General features: G+C 42.3%; 2 protein-coding genes across 2 annotated transcripts in view; one reads left to right on the top strand and one right to left on the bottom strand.

The window, feature by feature from the left end:
* Positions 1-14340, top strand: part of myo10l3 (myosin X, like 3) — a 63679-nt gene extending 49339 nt beyond the window's left edge. Inside the window, exons 22-41 of the mRNA XM_035407941.1 lie at positions 564-670; positions 1280-1564; positions 1653-1686; positions 2219-2947; positions 3248-3371; positions 3888-4131; positions 4577-4672; positions 4912-5005; positions 5119-5174; positions 5350-5492; positions 6045-6239; positions 6657-6814; positions 7571-7694; positions 8318-8615; positions 9415-9622; positions 9921-10057; positions 10316-10439; positions 11207-11674; positions 12002-12193; positions 12552-14340. Coding sequence (XP_035263832.1) covers positions 564-670; positions 1280-1564; positions 1653-1686; positions 2219-2947; positions 3248-3371; positions 3888-4131; positions 4577-4672; positions 4912-5005; positions 5119-5174; positions 5350-5492; positions 6045-6239; positions 6657-6814; positions 7571-7694; positions 8318-8615; positions 9415-9622; positions 9921-10057; positions 10316-10439; positions 11207-11674; positions 12002-12193; positions 12552-12656 — 3921 coding nt within the window. The 3' untranslated portion in view covers positions 12657-14340. The remainder of the gene's footprint in view (positions 1-563; positions 671-1279; positions 1565-1652; positions 1687-2218; positions 2948-3247; positions 3372-3887; positions 4132-4576; positions 4673-4911; positions 5006-5118; positions 5175-5349; positions 5493-6044; positions 6240-6656; positions 6815-7570; positions 7695-8317; positions 8616-9414; positions 9623-9920; positions 10058-10315; positions 10440-11206; positions 11675-12001; positions 12194-12551) is intronic.
* Positions 14341-17104: 2764 nt separating this feature from the next.
* On the bottom strand, positions 17105-21218 carry LOC118222212 (small ubiquitin-related modifier 3-like). The gene is made up of 4 exons (XM_035407614.1): positions 21091-21218; positions 19978-20106; positions 19422-19493; positions 17105-17990 (listed from the first exon to the last, which is right to left on the bottom strand). The coding sequence occupies exons 1-4, from the start codon at positions 21109-21111 to the stop codon at positions 17919-17921; spliced, it is 294 nt and encodes a 97-aa protein (XP_035263505.1). The 5' UTR covers positions 21112-21218; the 3' UTR covers positions 17105-17918.
* Positions 21219-24820: the final 3602 nt, after the last annotated feature.

The following is a 24820-nucleotide window of genomic DNA, read 5'->3' as shown; positions in this document are numbered from 1 at the left end:
TTGAAGGTGGTATTGGAATACATTTAGCTGATACTTCATTTATGACATTTCCATTAAACCTGAAAATGAAAAGTAAAAATTTCATAAAGCAGGTATCTGGGAAGGATTCGGGGGATCAGATGAATCCTGTTCCCCAAACAAAAATCAAATAAAGAGAAATATAAAGAAAAAATCAATCTTGGGGGGTGGACAGAACCAGCAATAACAAGTTTAATGTCCATGGGGAGGAATGTGCCAGCAAATCCTTCTCACATGTGACAGGAAGTTATTGCTCGTTCCATTTCCTTAATGTGATTAGTGCTGAGTTACTTCACTTTAATGTGCGCGTTACCTGTTTTTAATGTCTGCATTTTAATTGATTTCATTCATTGATTACCAATACCTACATTACAGTTTTACTGCTGTAGCTAGCGAAGCTGTCTAGTCAGCTACAGTGACAGACTGTAGCAGCAGGATCTTCCATTAGCAGTCCTGAGAATAGTCTGTAATCTGTTTGGAAGGCCACTTTCAGAAGCTGACACCATTTCCCCTCTCCTCTGCCCTGGCCATACCGTGCCCGACAGGTGTTCATGAAGGAGTCCCTGGAGCAGAAGCTGGAGAAGGCCAGGGAGGGAGTTCGGTGTAAGGCGGGGTTGGTGATACGAGCCTACATACTGAGATATACAGCCAGGTTAGTGTGTGTGTGTATGTGTGTGTGTGCGCACGCATGTGTGTGTGTGTGTGTGTATGCGTATAACTTCTCCTTTCTCTTGCTTTTTTGACAATGTCCCAAGTACAAAACAGAAAGACTGAGAGGTGTCACTAAGGTTGCTAAGCAGAGACGGAGTTAACGCACTGGTAGCATCACAGTTTCTAACAGAGCTAAAGTCAGAGCTACAAGCAGGGCCCAATGCTGTTTGTAATGCCCTGCCTATAATAACTCTTTATTGGTGGTGGCAAAGGTTCAACATTTGCAGTTTTCATGAGTTACCAAAAATTTAGAGAGATGGTAATTGCATTTACAACAGAAGATTGGGAATTTGTATATTATATTTATTTGGATTTAATGATATCTTGTCTGTGTCTGATTATGTTTTGTGCTTTCCATATTTTTGGACAGTAAAGTTCACCTTCACGTTTACCTTGACTTTGAAATAATCAGTTGTGTAGATCAGAATATCATTGAGATAATTCCTAGTTCCCTGCCTCATGTTCTAGCCATGGAGGGGAAGTAGAGGTGGTCCCCTGTGAACAGGCTCTCCTTCACTATGTGTGACCTTGGTCTATGCATTGCCTGTAGGAAGTACTACAGGAAAGTTCTGGCCAGCATCGTCACTATCCAGAAGAACTACCGCGCTTACTTCTGGAGACGCGCTTTCCTGCGCGTGCGCTCGGCCACGCTGGTCTTCCAGAAGCACCGCCGGGGACAGCTGGCTCGCGCCTTATCCTGCCAGCTGCGAGAGAAAAAGAGGAGAGAGGAAGAGGAGATTAAGAAGAAGGAGGAAGAGGCGGCGCTGCTGCGGAGAAAACAGGAAGAGCTGAAGGCCAGACAGGAAATGGATGGGGTGGGGACGGGAGACGGCAGGTACACAATGTTCTTTCAGATCTTAGTCTAGTTTCTGTAGTCCTGTTGTTACTGAATTCTAAAGGCTTACCTGTTTCTTGACTCGTAGGAATAATATGGGAATGGATCAGCTGTGTGCCCAGGTAATTTACTGTTTCTCCATAATCCTCACAAGATGAAGTCAGAAAGCTAAATTAATTAAATTAGCAGCACATTATTAGCCATAGCCTCACCCAGAGAGGAAGGGTTCCAGCCTGTATACCAGTATTCCCCGCCTCATTGTGCAAGAGCGACTCATCTAGTTGACTGGGCACCTACAGTCTGCCTGCACCAGCTGTGTAAATAGACTGCCGTCCATCAGTCTCCACAGCTGGCGGAATTCAGAAAACACAAAGAAGCGGCAGCTGGCAGAAGTTTGTCTGGAGGGTGTGCTAGTCTGTGCTCTCCTGACTTAATGGATGATGGTGTAGTGATGAGACCGGTACACCAATGCAATTTGGCATTCCAAGAAAAACAGAAGAAAAATGGCTATGGGCCTAAAATATGGCATGAAATGTTGCTTACTCATAGATTTACAAAACTGATATTGAAACCGTTGAATTTCTGAGTGGCATTACAAGTGTCTAAACTATGAATCCCCACCCCTATCTGTACACTTCACTCACTCCTCTCCAGGGAGGGCTGCCCCAAGGTGCGAGCTCTCGCTCCTTGGAAGAGGAGACTCGTCAGATGGAGGAGATCCTGCGGCTGGAGCGGGAGATCGAGCGGCTGCAGAAGCAGCGGGAGCAGGGCGTGTCCCAGCTGTGTGAGAGCTCGCGGAACGAGCTGCAGCAGAGGCGCGACGCCGAGACCCACAGGCAGGAGAAGGAGACCCCCAGCGGGGCGGCGGGCCCGCCGGGCGTCGGAGGCCCATCCGGAGAGGAGGCTGCCCGTAACCCCTCTGTGACCGCCCGCGCTTCCGAGGAAGAGGTGGACGAGGGCTTTCACGCGGACGACGAGTGCATCCCCCTCCCGGACTTCCCGCCCCCTGCGGAGGGCTCCCTGGACCACGACATCCTCACCAACCTGCCCCCTCCCCCGCCCGGCTTTGCGGAAGGGATGGTGCCTCCCCCACCCCCGCCGCCCCCACCCCCACCCCTGCCAGGCTCTGTCAAAGGGAACGACGACGTGGCAGCTCAGAACGCAGAGCAAGCCAAACGCGAGAGCCTGCCGGACTCTGAGCCCATTTACACTGTCCCGCCTGATGTGGAGTCAGACTATGACCAGGATGAGCTTGAGGAAGCCCAGGGCAGCTCTGGGGATGCTGGCAGCACCATTGAAGGTCAAATGACCGACGAGGAGGTGCTTCGCAAGTCCACCTGCACCTACAGCAGCCTGGACTCACACCGCGGCAGCTCAGACTCTGTGAGTGACCGCTTTCACAGAGAAAGAAAGAGACTTACACATTTCACATCATTACCAAGTACTGGGATTCTTACAATGAGAGTCATCATTGTACTGATCAGGGACATGCTAACAATTCTATTGACAGTGCCTTCTGTGTTCTGGCCATTAGTATATTTGTTACATGAAAAACAATGTGAAACATTTAGGTGCACTGCTGAACTTTAAGTTAGAAAATATAGAAATCTTTAGACAAAACAAGCTTGTTGAGAATGCATGAAAAGCAAAACAGTGAGTTCATTGACAGGTTTGTTATTACAGTTCATAGACAGTGACGATGACAACGAAGGAAATGCAGACACAGACGAGGAGGCGTCCGGCGAGAGAGTGAACCTCTTAAATGGGAATGGACCCCCATACTTCCACAGCTACCTCTACATGAAGGGTGAGCTTCTAGAGCTACAGTCTGGGTATCTAAGTCAGAAGAGTATCTCATTCCCTTCAGAGTAAACAGACAACAGTGTTTACTCAGAGTCAGGGATGTTTATCAGAGTCTGGCTGTATAGTGCTCACACTGTCATCTAAGTTTAAATTCATTGTCTGTTATAAAGTTGAACTTTACTCAAGTAGAGCAGTGTGCTCAGTCTCTGACCATCCATGTGACGTCATGTGCCTTCTGGTAACTCATCCTGGACTCACTATGTTTGTAAATTCATGTTCCAACTTAATTTTCTGTTAAATAAATACACTAAAGTGAAAAAGAAAACACACCTTGTTTGGCGAGGTGCAGACCAGGGGACTTGAAAGTAAAATTTAAAAAGAAGGGTGGCACACTCCTCCAAGAGCTTGTCAAAAATAAATACTCTGACCCATCACCATGCAGCATACTTTATGTCTGCTGATGATCTGACCAATTGCATCGCTTGTTTGTAAATTGGATTAATTGGTATGTCTCTTTCAGGTGGGCTGATGAACCCCTGGCGGCGGCGCTGGTGTGTGCTGAAAGATGAGACATTCATGTGGTTCCGGGCCAAACAGGAGTCGCTCAAGTCCGGCTGGCTGTACAAAAAGGGCGGGGGCCTGTCCACGCTGTCGCGGCGGAACTGGAAGATGCGCTGGTTTGTGCTGCGGGAAGCCAAGCTCATGTACTTTGAGAACGACACTGAGGAAAAGCTAAAAGGCACCATCGACGTGCGAACAGTCAAGTAAGTGGTTCTTGCTGTTCTCTGGACATGTTATGGCCTGCCCCTGGCGGATCGCAACGCAAAGTACAAAAATGTTCACTAAATTCAAATATATTTAACAAAAACAATAATATAAAGGGCAAAAACAGATGGTTCTTGTAGCTGGCGGTTCACATGGGCAACAGCATAGGAGCTGTCATCTAACAAGGTGCACCTGGGTAACTTCACTGACTGGTTATGTAGGGGTACCACCAGGTTGCTGCATATCTACAATTAAGAAGAGGAAAACAAAAATATACCCCGGCCAACCACAAGGGGTATCCAAGAGGGCAAATGAATAAAAGAGACCACACATAACAGTACACCTGCAAAGTGCTTATTGTTTGTCAATCAGGAGGTGGAACTGTTACTGTTTGCCATTGGCGGAATTTATGCTCATTGTCTTTGGCTCTGGGTTGGTTCACAGGGAAATTGTGGACAACCACGAGAAGGAGAATGCGTTAAACATTGTGACTGAGGAGAGGACTTATCACGTGTCTGCAGACTCCCCAGAGGATGCCAGGTGTGTCACTAATTCTCTGATTCATCTGGGATATTTATTATTTAGTTAACCTTTATTTAACCAGGAAAACCCCGTTGAGATCAAAATCTCTTTTGCAAGGGGGTCCTGTGCTGTGGGCTTGCCATCCATCCCTTGACTTCTCAGTTGGAAATTCTCAGTGCTAAGTCATTATGAGGCTGTCTCCATCCAACCACTCTGTCCCTGTACTACAATGATCTCTCCCTGTTACATGCTTCCAGCGGCTGGTTTAACGTTCTGAGTCGGGTCCAGACCGCCACCCCAGTTCAACTGCAGGAGATGCATCACGAGCAGGCCAACCCAAAGAATGCCGTGGTCAGTATCACAGCCTCTGTTGCTAAGAACAGTGACCAGTATCATTTAATCTACCACTGCTATAGATCTGTCTGCCTCAAAACAACTTAAATGCATTCTGTGTCGTCTCCTAGGGAACTCTGGATGTTGGGCTGATTGACTCGGTCTGTGCCTCAGACAATCCAGACAGGTAAGACTTCCCATGTGGGATTGTGCAAAAGTACAGATGATTTAGATTATTATCATTTGAATCAGATTACTTAGAGAGGAGCCAAGATGGCTGATGGCTGATGATAGTATTCCTGGCGAGAAATAGGTTGCCACAGCACTGGGGATCATGTGTCTTGTGAATGATGTGCTTGCAGGCCCAACTCCTTTGTGATCATCACAGCCAATCGGGTGATCCACTGTAATACGGATCTTCCAGAGGAGATGCACCACTGGATCAGCCTGTTGCAAAAGCCTAAGGGAGACAACAAGATCGAGGGCCAGGAGTTCCTTGTGAGAGGTGCGTTACAGTGGATTGATCCATGGAAGTTTATCCAGACCTCGAATATAAATAGTTACGTGTATGCAAAAACAGCTTCGACGGACAAAAGTTACTGTTTTTATGATTATTAATTTTTGTTATGCAAGTAATTTTGCTTTGAGGACATTTGCTATTGGTTGTAACAACCTCCAAGTAAAATCTCTGAATAGGAACATTCGTCTTGTCTCAGGCCAAGCTTTACCATATGCTTATGGCATATGGTTTTTGTGAATAATGGCTTTTTTATTTTAAAAAATGAACCTTGCCGTGATGTTTTTTATGTTGTTCCTTTCAATATCAACTCAGGGCTGACTTAATGAGGACCTGGTTAACATACTTTAGAATTTAAAGTGCTGTCTGACAAGGTCGATTCATTCTGACTTTCTCAGTCAGAGACTCTGAACGTTGGAACTCTGAGCAAGTGGGGTTTCTTGTGACATATCTGGTTTCTTTGGTGAACCCTTTCCAGTATTCTGTATATCCAATTGCCTTTGTTCTCACCCTGGGATCTGCGAAACCATTTATCCTCAGGCTGGCTGCACAAGGAGGTGAAATCTGGAGGAAAAAGCACCTCCATGAAGCTGAAGAAGCGCTGGTTTGTCCTGACAAATAACTCTCTGGACTACTACAAGTCCTCTGAGCGCAGCTCCTCCAAGCTTGGCACCCTGGTGCTCAACAGCCTCTGCTCTGTGATGCAGCCTGATGAAAAGGTCTTCAAAGAGACCGGTGAGTCCATGCTCAGTGATGATCATCATAGCAAAAAATACAATTTAGTTTGCTATAGAAAAATACTACTACTACTACTACTACTACTACTACTACTACTACTAATAATAATAATCATCATCATCATCATCACCATCATTAGTTGTGTATTCAAGTAATTGTATTTGTTGGAATCAGTGGTAACACTTTCTATGAATGGTCCTTCATAAGAGCTATATAATTTCTTCACAAGCAGTACATAGTACCTTTATAAATACTTATGAATGTATATGTAGCACTTATGAATAATATAGCTCTTAAGAAGGACCATTCAGAGAGCGTGTCAGTTAATTAATTTTTGTTTGTTGTTCTATGGTATTTAGTCCACCCTGTAGTAAGTAATGCAGAGTTGTTCCCCTCCCCCCACTTTAAAACTAGGCTACTGGAACATCATTATTCACGGGCGGAAGCACTCCTATCGTCTCTACACCAAAATGCTGAATGAAGCCATGAGATGGGGATCTGCCATACAGGGTGTCATCGACAACAAGGTGGCAATCGAGACTCCCACCCAGCAACTGATCCGAGACATCAAGGTACTGCCCCCGTGTGATGCTGCTCTGCAGTGCATGGCACATCCCCTCTGGATAGACTCATGTGCGGCACTTTCATACTTCTGCAAACCCTTAGCCAGAGTCATCTGGTGGCTGCCTGACTTTGGAAGTGAGGCAACATGTTTGTAGCTCTTCACCTTTTGAGGATCATTTACCCAAATTGTTCTCCTGGGAGCTTGTGATGTGCAGAACCTTGCCTTTAATATAAACTGATCATAAATTGCACATCAGTGCTATGCTTATGTTGTTTGCACTGGTGTGTTGTTGTTTTTTTAATTATTTCATAATTTGTCCTGTGATACTGAAATATTTAATTCTGTAAGAACACATTATGTACTGTAGACCAAGGTGTTCCAAAGTGAGGTCATCAGCAAAATGTAAAAACATATTTTGATTAAATATATGTATATTACACTTAGATATTTCATACATTACCGTATATAATTAGGCCATTAACGTAAAACAGACCTGGCCCCTTGTTTGCTACATGCCTTGTATCCATGGTATCATGACCTGCTTCCAGGTACCAGTGTTAAATAGACATTGCACTGCCTGTGTGGATCTTGGATAACGATGTCAACAAACTTTCTTTGAGGTTGGGGTCCTTGGTCAGGGTTGTTATTTAGGATGCCTTGAACCAAAATTTATGGAACCCCGGCGCTAGAGGTTATGGTGTGTAAAGCATGGCTGTGCCAGTGTTTAATTGACCTCTGACATTGATCCCGCCACCCTATTTAGGAGACCAGTCTGAACACAGAGGCAGTGGAGCAGATGTACCGCAGGAATCCCATCCTGAGATACACGCAGCACCCTCTGCACTCCCCTCTGCTGCCCCTACCATACGGGGAGGTGAACACCAACCGTGAGTCACCTCAAGCACCTCTGTATATTCAATGATTATGAGAAAATAGACATTTTATATAGTCTGTAGTAAAGGGCATGTGTATGTAATGTATCTGGCCTCGTAGTAATTTGTTATTCTAGTAGTAGTACTATAATAGTAATATCAGTTATACTAGTAATAGTACTATACTAGTTTTGCAATTGGTGTTTTTATCAGTTGCTATTAATAGCCCTGTCAGGTTTTTGATAAGCTGCCGACTGAAGAATTTAGCATTTGGCATAGCTCCTTACCTGCCTGCGATATCTAATGAATTTTGCTGGGGCATTCCATGTTGCCCTGCAAGACCTTTGACTGCAGTCAGTACTGACACAGGCGATTTGACCTTTTGAGGCCTGGTGTTAAGCTCTACTGTAACCTCTGCTTAGCTGGGCACAGCCGGACCTGGTTATATGCACAGGGTAGCAATTGTATTTCTGCATTTATAAGAGTCTAATAATTGAAGTTTGTTCCAGTGACACTGTTCACTGACTTTTAAAAGGTCTAGATATGATATGATGCAACACACCTCTACCTCTTCTCTCTCATAGTTTTTCTTGTTGTGTGTAATGACTCTGAACTGCATATCTTTTTTTGTGGTCCAGTTCAAAAGGAGAAGGGCTATGCCAGCCTGCAGGATGAGGCGGTGAAGATGTTCAACTCTCTGCAGGAGATGGAGACCGTGTCAGACCCGGTCCCAATCATCCAGGGCATCCTACAGACATGCCAGGACCTGCGGCCCCTGCGTGATGAGGTGTACTGCCAGCTGATCAAACAGACCAATCACGTTCCCCAGCCCAACAGCCCAGCCAACTGCACCCACTGGCACCTGCTTACCTGCATGAGCTGTACCTTCCTGCCCAGCCGGGCCATCCTGCGCTACCTCAAATTTCACCTCAAGAGGTACAGGCTCCCATCATGTACCTCACAGCAGTTTGTAGTAGAGGGCTGATCTACACACTCTGAGCATCTGTGCTTCCAGGGTCTTCACTGTTCAGTAGCAAAAAGCGCAAGATTGTATATATATATGAAGGAATGGATTCTCTGAATTAGGCACTGCTGGCTGCTTGGTAGTTAACTCTGCTTGCAACGCATGAGCAAGAACCATAGTCTCGGATAGTATGTGGTCTGTGCCAGAACTGACTGTAGCCAGCAGCCCTGCAGGTGCGGCACACTACTGGCTTTGAGTTGCCAAAGGGATATATGGAAGGGGTTCAACTAGCGAGGATAGCAGTGGTCATTGCTCAAGAAACCCCCGTTGGCCATCTGGGTTCCCGTGGCAAATTTAAGCATGCTTGTACATAGTTCGTGATCTGGACATTCCAAATTCCGGTGGGATTGGAGATGCCAAATCTTTTTAAAAATTAAAGTATTCTTACTTTTGTTCTTAAAAATGTCCCTACGAAAAACCAATATGGGATTTATGACACATGTACAGACCTGTGTGTTTCTGTGCATATCCCAGGTGTATGAGATGGTGAATGCTGACTTAATAAATTTTATGTGCAGTCCTGTTTCATGTTTATGTGATGAGGAAACAGCCATGAACAAATACAGACACAAGAAAAAATGATGAATGCCGAAATGTTTGTGGAAACGTTCTTACACCCAGGTTACAATCAAAGGTGATTGTACGCATGTTTTGTGAATGAAGCCCATTTTCCTTGCACGTCTATAGCTCTGTGTTTGCATTATTTGGCAGGATCAGGGAACAGTTTCCAGGGACTGACATCGAGAAGTATGCTCACTTTATTGGTGAGTCTCTGAAGAAGACCAAAACCAGGGAATATGTGCCGTCTCAGGAAGAGATCACCGCCCTGCTGACCAGGCAGGAGATGACCACAACAGTGTACTGTCATGGAGGGGGCTCGTGCAAGATCTCCATAAACTCCCACACCACAGCTGGAGAGGTGTGTTCAGCCTCAATTGCCACATTATTAACCATAAAAATCCTATAAGTTTGCACGTTTATTTATGAGCAGGAATGTTTAACAGTGCGCTCCAAGTAAGAGTACGGCCATTACTCTCATTAATACTGATATACTTATTTTTGTTTAATAGATTGGCATATCTGATGTTGCTCTCTTGCTTTAATAAGAGAGAGATGGGCGCATGATGAAGAGGGTCATAAAACTGGTGACAAACTGGTGGCCCTAGGGATGAACCATGTCACAGTGATGTTAGCCTGGTGGTGTATTCTGTCTCTAGGTGGTGGAGAAGCTGATTCGAGGTCTGGCCATGGAGGACAGTAGGAACTTGTTTGCCCTCTTTGAGCACAATGCCACAAGTGACCGGGCTGTAGAGAGCCGAATAATCGTGGCCGACGTGCTGGCCAAGTTTGAGAGGTACCATCACTGCTGCAGTCTCTTGCTTGTGCCCAGACCACATGGACCTTGTGTCTTACTTCTCACCAATCAGTGCAAGCTCTCCCACTTTTTCACAGACTTACCCTTTGTTAGAAATGTTAGATATTCCTTCGCAATGGAAATACTCCCCTTAATGTCCATTTTGTGTGATTAATAAAATAAGTCTATATGTGCATGACTGAAGTATTTCATTCTGTATGTAATGCAGCTGATATCTTCATTCTGCTCAATAACTAGGCTGACAGGGAGCGATGAAGAGGAGGAGGAAGGCCAGTGGAGGCTCTATTTCAAATTGTACTGTTTCCTGGATGTGGAGAGTGTGCCAAAAGAAGGGGTGGAGTTTGCCTTCATGTTTGAACAGGTAGGTCCAGGAACTCACTGACAGTTCAAAATGAATGAAACACAAAACTGATTCCATTTACCCACTGTGGGACTGACACCCTTAGAGCTGTCAGCAAACAATGTACAGATGAGGTACAGATGATGGCAACACCTTACATGTGTTTATGAAGGGTGTATTGTCAATAGCATATCAAATCAATAGACTTATTTCTCTTGATGTAATCCTCTATTGTTACATGCTGTAAATAGAGCAAAACATCCTGAAGCTTGTTTAGCTTCTCAACTTACTTCAGTTTGGTTATTGACTATATTAAGTATTTCTGGAGTGCAAATTTCACCCTTTAGCTTACCCTTCAGGGGTTGGCACATTGCCAGGATGAAGAAAAAATCATTTGTGCTTCTAGATTTCCACTGGAGAGCACTTTTCTCACTGAGCACCATTTTCTTTTATCTGACGAGTACTTCTTTTCAGATCCTGTTTTTTGTATGGTCTGCGAATGAGCATATTGGTAATCATTGCAAAAACATTGTAAAAAATGTAGGCTATGGGTAACTGAAAGTACACGTCTGTAATTTGAAAGCAATTTAGTAAGTAGTCATTATCCTTAAGCAGTGCGTGTCATTGTCCTTGCTCAGGCATTTACATTTGTTGTTATACCTGTAGTAGGGTGGTGCATTGACATCCAAATGTTGGGTAATCCAGTGTGAGATATGAGGAATTGTATTGCATATATCAGCACACTTCTGTAACTGCTCCTGCTCACCTTGGTGGTTTTTCTCCCTCAGGCCCACGAGAGTCTGATCAGCGGCCATTTCCCCGCGCCGGAGGAGACACTCCAGCACCTGGCTGCCCTGCGCCTGCAGTACCTGCACGGGGATGTGGGCCGGGCCAACTGGAGCCTGGACAACATCTACCCCGTGGGACGTCTGCGCACCCGCATCCTGCAGTCCACCAAGATGGGCGGGGCCGGGGGGGCCTCAGGCCTGCCGGGCCACGTCCAGGAGAAGAGGCGGCCCAGCTTCCTGGACGGGACCCTGAGACGCAGCTTCAAGACGGGCGCGCAGAAGAAGCAGCGCGTGGAGGAAGAGCAGATGCTGGAGATGTGGGTGAAGGAGGAGACGTCGGCCACGCGCGCCAGCATCCTGGAGAAGTGGTCCCGCCTCCAGGGCCTGCCCCAGCACCAGGCCATGCTCAAATACATGACCATCATCAAGGAGTGGCCTGGCTATGGCTCCACCCTCTTTGATGTGGAGGTAAGACCATAGAGTTCTGGATTTGTGCTTCACACACCATGTCCTGGCAAAAAAAGAGGTGGGTTCAAGTACTTCAGCTGAAAGTTGAATAATTTGATATGCAAAATTGAACTTCCATAGAACCCCATGTGCATTCCCACAGTACTGACACAGTGAAACCAGTGCTACCAAATTTGAACATTTTATTAAAAACACAGCACGGACTCAAGAAAGCATAAGAATAAGCCAGAATGCAGTAGGCTTAGGCAAAGTTAGCCAAACAGAGAGGCATCAGTTGAGGGTTCACAGATATCTGACCGTGCTCTGTGTGATTTTCTTTCCCTGCAGTGTCGAGAGGGAGGCTTTCCTCACGATCTGTGGCTGAGTGTGAGTGCAGAGAATGTGTCTGTGTACAAGAGAGGGGAGCCCAAGCCTCTGGAAACCTTCCAGTATGAGCACATTGTCTTTTTTGGGGCGCCCCAGGCCAGCACCTACAAGATCACTGTGGATGAGAGAGAGATGTTCTTTGAAACCCCACAGGTACGGCTCTGAATAAATAGACAAATACAGTTTGCCTCATTTACATTTTGCATTTACATTTGAGGCCTTCAGCAGATGCTCTTATCTAGAGCAACTTAAACAGCTCACATTCTTCACTTGCAATCCATATATACAGTGGGATATTTTATTGAAGCAATAAAGATAAAATACCTTGCACAAGGGTGCAATGGTAGTAGACCAGCTGGGAATCAAACCTACAACCATGGAGCCACAAGCTTAATTTTCTAATTATTAAGCTAGACTGCCACTCATAGCTTATATAGTACAACAGGCTTTATTCACTCATATTGTGTATTTAATTTCAGTATGTGAATATTTGGCCTTCTGCCCCTTGCAGGTTGGGGAGATCACCAAGATCATGAAAGCCTACATCAACATGATCGTGAAGAAGAGATGCAGTGTGAGGTCTGTGTCCAGCTGTGGCAGTGCCTGGATCAGGTGATCAATATGGCCCAATCAGCACAGCATCCTTGCAGCGAGAGGAGGTGCATGGCAACAGGAAGGAAGTCTGTACTAAAGGGAAGCCAGTCAGCTGGTTGGGAAGCTTTTGACATCAAAAGGTGTGATGAGAAGAGTGTCTTAAAACTTGTGAAATATTTTGCTACGTCTCTCAATACGTGTGCAAATAACTAGCACATTCTATTGTAATAACAAAAGGCTATCTCAGCAATTGGAGCACAAATATATGAGTTAGATCTCTCCTGTTTTAACTGCCAAAACCATAACAGATCCGTCTGCTTGCTTTACCTGGTTTTCCCCACGTTATGCAAACTCGCTCTCACACCAGTCAGCCTTGGATGCTGTCTCCTTGCAGCAGTGGTAACAGTGACATGGGAGTCTCTCATCCGTGGGGTCCAGGCTGAGTTCAGGTCTGAGTTTCAATACTTTCACAATCAGTGCCATGTTATCACATGCCCCTGCATGGCCCCGAAGCTGCCATGCAGGCGTATCACTGAGCTTTTCCAGGCACGCATCTCTAATACTGGAGCCTTCGACAGATTTCTGTATGTGTTTTTTGCACAATATGTGACTATTATGATATATATCAAATGACAGTTAACTAACAGGATACTTGTTTTCTGCACCGGGGTGTAAAATTGAATTCACGGAGGCCTGTATGCTAGTTTTAATCCAACTATTCCTCCTGGCTAACAGGGTTCTGTTAATGAACCAGAAAGATTTACTGAGTTCCCAGACTATAAGATATTTCTATTGAGGTGTTGAGGCACTCAAAAAAGAGAAACTGAGGAAATGATTCAACCAAATAAGTAATTAATTAGCTAAGAGTGTAGGTTGGAGCAAAGACCAGCATACACACCCTCCAAGAGTTGACAACCATTTTTTTATTGTATACACCCATTACACTGTATTTTAATTTTATATTCACAGCATACATTTTGTGTCTTCATTTTATGAAGCAGGAACCAAGTTGTCTATCAATTCCACATAATAAGAATGAAAGGATGTGGATGATTAATAAGTCTGTATACAAACACAACTGATATTTCAGGTATGGTTCTTTACGGATTGGAGAGCAATATCAGTCCAGATGCAAAACTGGTAAGAACCATCTCCATCTCTGAATCTAATGCCTTAAACAGACTTGCTGCTTCTTAATTCTGCATTGTAGTGGATCCATTACTGAATATTGGTTGATAAAAATTTATCCTGGCATGAACGTCTAAAGTGTTGAGTGTTGACTTTTTACCCCATTCCTTTGTGACTGGCTTTATACACTGTTGAGCCATTGAGAAAATTTGAAGAGTTTAGAATAACATAATTCTACTGTTCTATTCTGCCACTACATTCATATTATTCCCTTTCCTAAAACTAGTGTGAATCCAAATGTGTGTAAAACTGATTAATGTACAACAAAAGTCTTGAGTAACTGAACAGTACTGTGTGATTTGCTAATAGATATGCAACTGCTTTGTGTAATGAAACGTGACTGAGTGTTGAACCTATTGATGAAACGGAAAAGAGTATTGTAGGTAAACATACATTCGTAGCTGGGTCCTTTTGTTTTTGGAGGATGTTTTACATGTGTTTTAAAGAAGAGGAGTATTGTCTAATGGGTCAGCGAGTTATGGGGTATTTATTCTATTTCCTATGATAATTATAATGCCTGGGGGGGGGTTAGGGTTAGGGTTGGGGGGGGGGGGGGGAAGCACACTGTGAGCCTAGAAAGGCTGAATATTCACATGGATTAGACAGAGGGGCCACACACCACAGCGATGCCCGAGGGGTTTTGAAATAGGGTTAAGGCAAACTGAAGTACATAGTGTTTGACTTGGCACCATTAATTGGACACATTTGTCTGTCATCTCTTTTATTAATGACCCTAGGTTCTATGTGTCACCTGTGGTGCAGTGGTCTCGGAGAGTGTTGCACATTTGTCATGACATCTAGGCCTCACGCACAGCACTGCCTGTCCTGTCTCTCACTGCTGTTACACAGAGGTCTCTGGTAAACTGCTGGCAGACACACCAGAGCCCGGAATGTACTTCTTGTTGTGCTTGTTTAAAAAAAAATAAGATGATTTTTGTAACTGGCTTTACAAAATGTTTTAATAAATTATTGGATTTAATCAGCTGTTCCTCTGTGAGTTCCAACAAGGAGCATTGGTGTTGCTTTTCATTTTACATAAAGTAATTTTTACCAAAAAATGTCCCCAGGTATAACTACTATTGCATGTATTTAATAACTTATGTTTTTTTCTTTTACAGCACAGCCGCCTGTCCCTTATTTTAAATGTACTTCATATGCTGTGTATTAGTTTATGCTAAAAGTAACGAATCATTGATGCACCAGCATACACAGCAGTCTACCAGAAAGGTGATTTCAGTGCTAGCAGTACCAAACATCACAACTGTTTAAAAACCATGCATCTGGGCTAATCATGATGACCATGTGGGACTACATAGTGTTTTCTTTAACCAAACTGTTAGCATGAAACAGGATACATACAATAAGGTATTGGGGGGTTTCCAGTGATTTTTCTTCTGTCCAATAGCATAATGTCTGTTCTGGGTGGGTTGTTCTCACACTGAACATGTAAAGTGGAGAAAGAGGACACAGGGTTTTTCATGGAGCAGGATTAAGGAGGCAATCAGCTAACTTTTGGAAATATCTTCAGCTGGATAAGACCATATTGTATGAAAGCCTGAATTGCTTTAAAATATTTTCAGCTGGTTAACTCCATTCCTCTTTGTGCAAAACCTGCAGATCCCAAGTTGTATCTTCATAGCATGCCTGCAGCCTAATTTTCAAAATGGGCAGCTCAGTGTTAGTGTATAAATATTAATGCATTTTGACTGCACAATAATTTTTTGCACCGGATCTACAGTATGTCTTTTATATCTCTATAGCCAAATGCCTTGGTACCTTCTGTTGCTGACACATGCACTACTGTAAATAAACTTCTGGATCCAAACACACAGCTGTAAATAAAACCTGGTGACCCAAAGACACCTGGGACTTGGTGAATTTATATGCATTTATGCATTTTTCAGATTGGGTCACAAATACCTTTTGAGGAACCTGAAATCAAAGTACCATTTTAGGGAGATTTTCACCCTTCCTTTAAGACTGTACATTGCACCAAGAATGCTAGTATCTTTATCATTGTTAAAGGATGCATAATATACAGAGTAGCAATTCTGTATGTTATTTTTGTAATTTATTCAATTTCAAAAGTATAGTTATTAATATTTAAAAATAGAATGTTTGATGCATTGCTCTATAAACTGCATTGTATAAATACAGAAACACAGAGGGATCTCTGGAACTGTTTGACCTACTGTGCATTTTGTGTGTGAGTGTTAAAGGCAGGGTAGGTTCCCCCATTTAACTTTAAGGACAGAATAATACACAATGAAAACAAAGGGCCATCGTTTGCCTAGAACTGTGGTATACAGCACTGCAGCAAGCATGGACTTAAATGCCACAAAGGTCACTGCCGTCTGTATGCTTTTCTGTTTGTTTCTGTCTTTTAATGTGGTACCCAGAATCACAATCCCAAGTGTCATCTGGTAAAGGCATTGTATCACATTGATATAACCTGATTTATGGTCAGACCTGTTTGCTATATATCTGCAACACAATGTCTAGTTGTGGCAATGACTTCGATCAATTACTACTCCCAACCAAACACCTTGTTCCTCACATAAAATACTCTTGTAATACATTTTTGTATTGCGATAGCACAAGGACGTCATTCTTTCTGAGGATCGTGATGGTCAAAATGGATCAGCTGTGATTGGCCCAGACAGGCCAGCACTTGGACACATCAGAATCATTACTCCCAAGTATGATGGGAATGGTGACTTGGTTGCATCATGAAAGTGACACATCTTAAATGAAAGTGACTTCTCCATCCAGTGGGACAATTGTGATCCTTCTTACATCAAAGGCACAATTCACTTTTTATATGTCAAGGCTACATTCCGACTACAGTACAGAAGAGTATACCATATGTCAAGTCAAGACAGAAAGCCACAGTGCCTTACACAAAAGGAACGTTTACATTTTAGACACCTGAAAATCAAAGAACCGCTGTAGTGTTGAATTCAAGCACTTTATAGCTTTTCAGTCTGCAATGAAGTAACCAGACATTTAAAAGAACAATCAGACAAAGAAACTGAGTACCAAACTATATTTATTGTACAGTAGTAAAGGACGACAAATGTCCACATCTGTAGAGAAACATGAAACATGACTGGATCAACTTATTTACCTCCACCCCCACCCAACCAACCCCAACCGCAACCCCATTTACCCCCCACCCTGTTAAACAAAATCACAGAAACACAAGAGATACACTCTCAGTATGTCATTTCCTGGACCATGATTACAAGAAATTAAAGGCTCCTCATTCTAGGTCAGGGAAAACGTCCCTTTTCGGTTGGCAGGAGGGGGAAATGCATGACATGTTTATTACAAATGGATTTTTATAATGAGCATGACCATCTCCCCCACACACAGAAAGAATCTTTTATAGAGACATTAAAATAAACCCGCACTTTGCTTTTTAAAACATAACATGTACATTGATCAGAAAGCTGTCTGTGTAAGACGTGGTCCACATACTACCCCATTTCATCCAATATAATTGCCTTGTCAATGAACCAGTCCTGGGAAATAAGAGGCCCTCATTCACTCTCAGAGCAGCAAGCTTTTGAACAAATGTACGGATTACAAAGAGAAAATCTGACAAATTGAACAACCTTCTGTAAATGTACCTAAAAGAGAAACACTAAAATATTCACTATACTTTACTAAATGTGTTCAAAAGCAAACCACTCCTTCTGCCTGGGGTGGACCTCATGGAAGGACCAAAGAGTCTCCCATTTGTGACGATTGCACCTGCAGTAGCCTGATCTCCTCAGCCCCACTTGTTCTCTGACCTCCACTTATGGCGTTGTTACGAAAGAAGTCGTGTTATAGTGACCTGATCTCCTGTAACAGTTGCAGATTCAATGACAATCACTCCAAGCAAGGCATGGCTTCAGTTTTTAAAAAATTGTCCTCTTACATATGCTGAAAACAAACCCTGCCCACCCCCCATTAAGAACTGGAAAAGGGTGTGGAGGTTCAGGGATACAAAAACAAACAACAACAAAAAAAAAACATTGAAAGAGCATTTTGAGGAAAAAGACCAAATAAAATATTTGAGTTGATGCTCTCCAGGTCTGTAGTCCATCCTTTAGCAGGAGCTCCCAGAACCCCCAGTCTGTTGCTGAAATACATCGATAGTGTCCTCATCCTCCATCTCCAGCTGAAAGTAAGAGCAGCCCAACATGGTCACAAATCTGAAGAATATTACAAACACACGATGTGGTTACCACTGCTAGACAAATTACAAATGACAAATGGTTGCATTTTTTGGCAGAAAATGTATGGATTATAAAAACGGGGCGCTCCTCATGTAGGATGTTCACCAGAGCCAAAGCTACTGCAAACAGGTCTGATCCAAAATGGTGTTGTGGGCGACAGTCAGACAGGAAAATGAATACAGGACAGAAGGGCAACTGTGTCAGAGTGCTGCAGAAATCCACTCGTCCAGAGTCACTCTTGCACAAAGAGGTAGGGAATACCTTTCCGACCAAAACCATATCTCCGTTGAAGATGTTATGGGCCATTATGTTTGATCATGCGGGGCTGCTGGCCACAGATTTGACTATACATTACGAGGCACATGTCTACAATAGGGCTAGATCGTTGAATGGATACAGCAATCAAAAGCCCACGTTAGACATGAATGCTGAATGATAGCCAGGTCCACAGTAGGATCCCATAATACTGTGATTTCTTTCCATTTTACAGGACAATATCTAAACAATTGTACATATTCAATATAGTGTGACAAACCATGGCATGTGGTGGTATGGATACTGGACATAAAACTAAATGGTTTGGTAACAATTCATTTTATTGTTCTTTCACTATTATGTGCCTCTAACACTTTTTCAGTCACCAGAAATGCTACAAAACAATATTGTGACATAACATTTGATCATACAGGAGGAATCCTGATTTGGAGCTTTAAATGCAGACTTAAGCACATTTCATGCACTCGACTCAAAACTATATCGTAATTCAGCCTGACCTGTTATCTCAATTCAGGAGGATGTAAATGCAGAAAAGAACCCCAGTCTGACCAAACTTCCAATGAAACTTCCTTTAAAGTATACATAAATGTTTTTGCCACTGGATCGACGGTACTGCACTCTCTGGTGCTGGACCGCAAGACGGAGAGTAACGTTTGTGCCTGAGGCCATCAGGCTGATTAATGATCACCTCTCCCCTGCACTTTCTGAGCCTGAATGGCACAAGCGAATGCACAAGTGTGTTTTTGTGTGTACATCCATACTTGATACCTTTTTTTTACTGCACGTTTTTACTGCATTTTCCTTTCTGCTTGTTTAATTGAATTTCTGTTGTATGTGATGTCAGGTTGTGTGTATTGTGTCCTGACTGTTTCTGATTTTAATTGATGATATGCCCAGCAATTAATTGCCCCTCAGGGTCAAATAAAGTTTACTGAATTTAATTGAATGTGAACATATGAAAACTGAACAAACAAGTGCACTAGAAAATTAACCTTTCGGATTACCATGACCAAAAATGAGAACATTAGGTTTTTGTGTGTGATATTCAAGAAGTACATACAAGACATCAAGATCCCACAGATATATGGGCTACTAACCTGTGCAGGTGTGTCCGTCTCATTGATTGGTTGGCCATCAAACCTAAATCTAATCTGCCTAATCGACAAACCCTGAAAATAAATTATAATAAAGAATTGTTAAAGTCCTGAAAACAAAATATATGACTACATACATGTATCCCTATACACAACTGTGCATACCCTGAACCAAAATTTTGATTGTTTGACTATGTTCCACAGCTTCAGGGATGCACAAGGCTTTAAGTCAGTTAAAATCATCCGGGAAGCAACATAACTGCAGCAAGTCGTTTACACTCGGTCCAGAACATGGGCTCAGGGCCTGAACTGTGGAAAGAAGTAAGCTAAAGTATATTTAGCCTCTGCCATGCAAAACCCTAAAGAGTGAGGCAAACAATGCCATTCATAAGTCTGACATGACCTGTTGGGAATGGGGTCTGGTTCAGTTTTGGGACAGCACAACATTTCTTGGCACCCGGGGAGGACCTCGCAACCAATAGGTTTGTTTCTCTAAGTGCAAGCAATAATCCTCAGATATACTACATCTTCACTTTCAGAACCAATCACTTAAGGTTACCTGTCTTTCGCAGTACGCTTTCATTAGTTTGCTGAGGGGAGTGTGTCGTTTAATTTTGAACTGGACCACCGATCCATCCTGGCCAGCCACTTTCAGGTTAATGTGGTCATTTTCAGTCTTCACACCTTCCTGTAGAGAAAGCACATCACAGTTCATCACAAACTCACCAATCCTGCGCACACACACACACAGTTTCATGAACTAGTGCCCAAAATGACGAGACGGGGAATTTGGCTACATATAACTTTGACAGGATTTAGCAATGGTTATTAAAGATAAGTTTCTGGTAGATGCATTCTTGGCCCAAGAATAGTCAAGTTTGCCAACAAGCTATAAACTGAAGTTAACTACATCAATAACTAACAAAAAATATGTCTTCTTGACAGAGTAATCTCTCAGTCTTCAACTCGGTATAAAATTTAAATTAACAGGCGGTAGTAAGGTAAACTGGATATACAACTTAGCATCGCTATTACGCAGCAATAGTAAAGTGGCTAGCTAGATAGCCAATATTGTATTAACGTTAACTGTTAAATTAGCCATCTAACAAACACTAGCCTACATCCAAAATCTAACGTGCCGTTGACTATCTAGTCATTGACAACGAGAAGCTCAGTTCATCCTTTCAAATGGCGGTTATCTAGCAAGCATTAGCTATATTTCTTCTGATACAGAGCATCTTTCCGCTTACTAGCCTAGAGCCGCTCTTCTTGCGGCATTTTCTACGCCAGAGACGTAACGTGGCTCAGGGACTCAACCATATATACACAAAGAAAAATCCGCAAAAGGAGACGCGGAATTCCATTCCGAGGTAAACTGCGCGGGAGAGAAACAATGGCGCAGTTTCAATGAAAGCCTTAACACGTAATTTTTCGTGCATCTTTGAAAATAAATTATCACGTTTATTATGCATCTGCCAGAAATCCTAATAATTATTGTCGCGCTTCGCACGACCTTAATTTCATATGTTAAAACGCGGAATTGCAGCAGATGGCTAGCTAGAGAAGCTACAATCCCAACACACCATTGGCTGTATATTCTCAGCTAGCTATCGCTAGCTTACTTGGGCTACCAAAATATTTAACTAATCAGTCATTATCGATGTTATCATACCTTTGGCTTGTCCTCAGCCATGCTGCTCTTGAATTTGGATCCTATTAAAGATAACCTAAAAAGTGTCCGCTCTTTTCTACCTCTCTTCTTCTTCACTGAGGTGGCGCGCGCGTGGTCTGTTATCAACAAACGGATTGGCCCATAATTTAACACGTGGTATTTTTGTCTCGGGAGCGCGCGTGGGTGCACGCGCACACATTTATTCCCTGTATTACAGTACCTTTAACCCAAAACGGCTGTTTTTATCAATATTATAAACGTTGTATTGGCAAGTAATCATTTCATCAGTATTAATGTTGCAATGCAGCGTGCCTATGGTCATTTGTTAATGCAACCTCACCTGAAAATAGACACAACTGACATAAAACTGGATTGCAGATGCCAACCTTAGAATTGCATTCTTGCAAATTTAAACAAATAAAACACAAATAAAAAAATCTTTCCAGGTTACATGGACAGACTAATGTCAGTATATGACTCAAAAATCTCTTTTATTATTTGAGACAATAAGTCGTTTCATTCACTCTAGGGCCTCAAATTCCAGCATTTCAGCATTGCAGTGTCTACAGGCTTTTTCTGTGTCTTTTCTATCAGCAGCCTTCAATCATTTAGCCCTTGGAAACAATGCTCGTGGAGCTACATGAAGCACTTACATGCAACAGTGCACCTAAAACCAGCAGACACAGCTGTCCAGAAAATGCCTGGTCAGTGGTCAGTGTATAGGCACATAATTTACAGTGCCATGAAAAAGTATCTTCCCCTTCCTGATGTCCTCTATTATTGCATATTTGCCACACTGAATAGTTTCAGATCTTTAGACAAAAGGGACAAAGGGAACCTGATAAACACAAAATAAAGTTTTAAAATTATTATTTCATTCATTTAATGAAAAAAACTTATCAAACACCCATATCACCCACGTGAAAAATTAATTGGCCTCTTAAACTTAACCACTGGTTGCAGCAGTAATGGCAACCAAACACTTCCTATAATGTGATTTCTGTCTTTCACGTCACTGTGGAGTAATTTGGCCCACTCTTCTTCACAGAACTGCTTAAAGTAAGACAATTTGGTAGGTTTTTGAGTATGAACTGCTTGTTTTAGGTCCTGTACAGCGTCTCTATTGGGTTCAAGTCAGGACTTTGACTAGGCCACTCCAAAACTTTCATTTTGTTTCTTTCCAACCATTCAGATGTGGACTTGCTTTTGTATTTTGGATCATTGTCTTGCAGCATAACCCAATTATAACTCTGCTTCAGCTCACAGTAAGCACAGTAAGAGGACCGAACATTCTCCTTAAGAATTTTCTGGTACAGAGCAGAATTCATGGTCCCTTAAATAATAGCACGTCGTCCAGGTCCCAAGGCAGCAAAGCATCCCCACACCATCACACTACCACCACCATATTTAACTGTTCGTATGATGTTCTTACTGCAAAATGTTGTATTTGCTTTACGCCAGACAAAATGGGACCTGTGTCATCCAAAAAGTTCTGCTTTTGACTCTGAATCTGTCCAGAGAACTTTATCTCAAAAGGCTTGGGGATCATCCAGTTGCTTTTTTGCTAATTTGAGATGAGCAATGATGTTTCTCTTGGTTAGCAATGGTTTTTGCCATGCTACTCTCCCATGAATCCTATTTTTGCTTTTTCTTATTGTAGAGTCATGAACACTGACCTTAGCAGAGGCTAGAGAGACCTGCAGTTTTTTGGATGTTCTGGGAGCTTCTGTGATTTCCTAGATTTGTCAAAATTTGTTTTAATTAACCATGTGTTACACCAAACTAAAGGCAAATGCAATACAATTTAAATTACTTAACTATCAGAAAACTTTCATGTACATGGAATTTTAAAATTAAACCAGCAATTATGTTTCACAGAAGAAGCCTCTTCTACTTTGATTAGATCCAGGAAATGTTATGGTTTTAACTTTATTACAGTTTTTCTATTGTTAGGTCTTGTCCTTTCAGACTAAAAGGACAAGCCCTAACAATACAATAGCCATTTGCAATACTGACAGAGCAATTCATTTTTAAAATTTACATTAAATACATTTTGGAGTGCTATATCAATCAAAACTCAATCAAGGTGTGGCAATACATTCTCCATATCAGAGCAAGTTTGGATTCTAGACAATTTGTCATATTCCAGAGAAACGGTCAAAGACAAAACCAATTTTGCAAATAAATAAATAAATGAATAAATAAATAAATAAATAAATAAAAAGTCATGTTTCAGTTGCCTGAAGCATTAAAAATGACATTACAGGAAAAGAGTATACTACTCTGTAAAAACTAGCTAAAACATTAGCTGTACCCCTACTCACCCATCACACACATTACAGAATATTTTACAGTATACAGAAATTATAGAAACAAAAGCTACTGAAAAACTTTTCCTACAAAAGTTTGGCCCCACGAAACAATAAACCTTAAGGGGAAAAAGGTAAAGAATTGTTTTTACCAGTGAACCTAAATGTAAACTTACAGGGATTAAATGAATTCAAACACACACATGAACATTTTGTGAAATGCTACGATACATTAAATGTCTCCAGAAATTGAAATGACATGTTCTGACACAGTGCACTGGTAAAAATACTACTCATTATTATAGCAGTATAAGTTGATAAATCAGTTTCTCTGCTTGTTTTCTTGCATGTGCTCTTTCAATGAGAGGTTGATTATCTTTTGCCAAGTCACATGTCAAACAATTATTCCGATTGCACCAACCCAATCATTTTACACTGATAAAGTAATTACCACAAATTAAGGAGCAACTTTTAGGTTAGCATCCCCAATGTATGCTGTAGCAGTTGGATTTCATGTATTTTTTGGCTGTACCGCAACATCGGGGCCAGCCCTACAAATGTGAATGTCTCTGACTGAGTGACTGAGTGAGTGATGAAGTTACACCATTGGTCGGCCGAGTTATGCAGTTACACCATTGGTCGACCGGATCACGTGTGTTAGGTCCAGCCATATACTAGGTTTTGACCTGGTCTTGTTTTTAAATTGATGCTCATAACTACAGTTGTACTCAATTCAGTAATTCATTAGCCATGCCCAAATTTAAAAAAACTATGAGATCAGTAGGCTACAGTGCAGTACACAACTAAATTGATGAATACCACAGTGGAGACAGACCAGGTCGAACATCCAATTTAATTATGAACACAAATGACCACAGCCTTACAATTTTGAGCCTTTGAGACAGCCAAGGGATTGGTATGAGATTTAGATGCGGTCTGAGGTGAACCTGTGATGAGCTGGACAGATGAAATGACCTTGCATACGCCATCATGTCACATAGTAGGCTAATATTAGGCCACTTATTAAGTGTGGGCTACTATTTGCCCATCAGCCAAACAAAACAAAGATCAGGTGCAAGTTTAAGTTAAATGCTGGGTTTCTGATTGAAAACCTTAACGTAACATTCTTCCTAAAATGTCCCAGATTAGGAATAAGAATGACGGAATCAGACCAGCTCAATTAAATGTCCATAATAAATATTTTATAAAGATTATTCATTGTCTTTAAATATCACATAAAATTGGAATGGCAAAATGAACTGTGACAAGGTGATATATGCTTGGGATCCTGAGCATTTCATTTCTTCACTCTCAAAACAGATGTGTTAAACACGTAATTTTTTAAACATACCTCCATGTTTAGTAAAGGATTATACATTTTGTGTTATTTTCAACACAGACTATGTTGAAAAGTCTCCCTT

Source organism: Anguilla anguilla, chromosome 3 (assembly GCF_013347855.1).
Source record: "Anguilla anguilla isolate fAngAng1 chromosome 3, fAngAng1.pri, whole genome shotgun sequence".
NCBI classification, from domain to species: Eukaryota; Metazoa; Chordata; class Actinopteri; order Anguilliformes; family Anguillidae; genus Anguilla; species Anguilla anguilla.
Note: the sequence above shows the minus strand (reverse complement) of the source record. Positions and strands in the feature narration are given on the sequence as shown.

What these genes read in the sequence shown, in the direction of transcription:
- LOC118222212 (XM_035407614.1), bottom strand. Translation starts at nt 21,111, where the DNA reads ATGGCTGAGGACAAGCCAAAG. An exon ending in TGGCTGAGGACAAGCCAAAG is followed by an intron (nt 20,107 to 21,090) that starts GTATGATAACAT and finishes CTTTCTCTACAG; the next exon opens with GAAGGTGTGAAGACTGAAAA. An exon ending in AAGCGTACTGCGAAAGACAG is followed by an intron (nt 19,494 to 19,977) that starts GTAACCTTAAGT and finishes ATTTATTTTCAG; the next exon opens with GGTTTGTCGATTAGGCAGAT.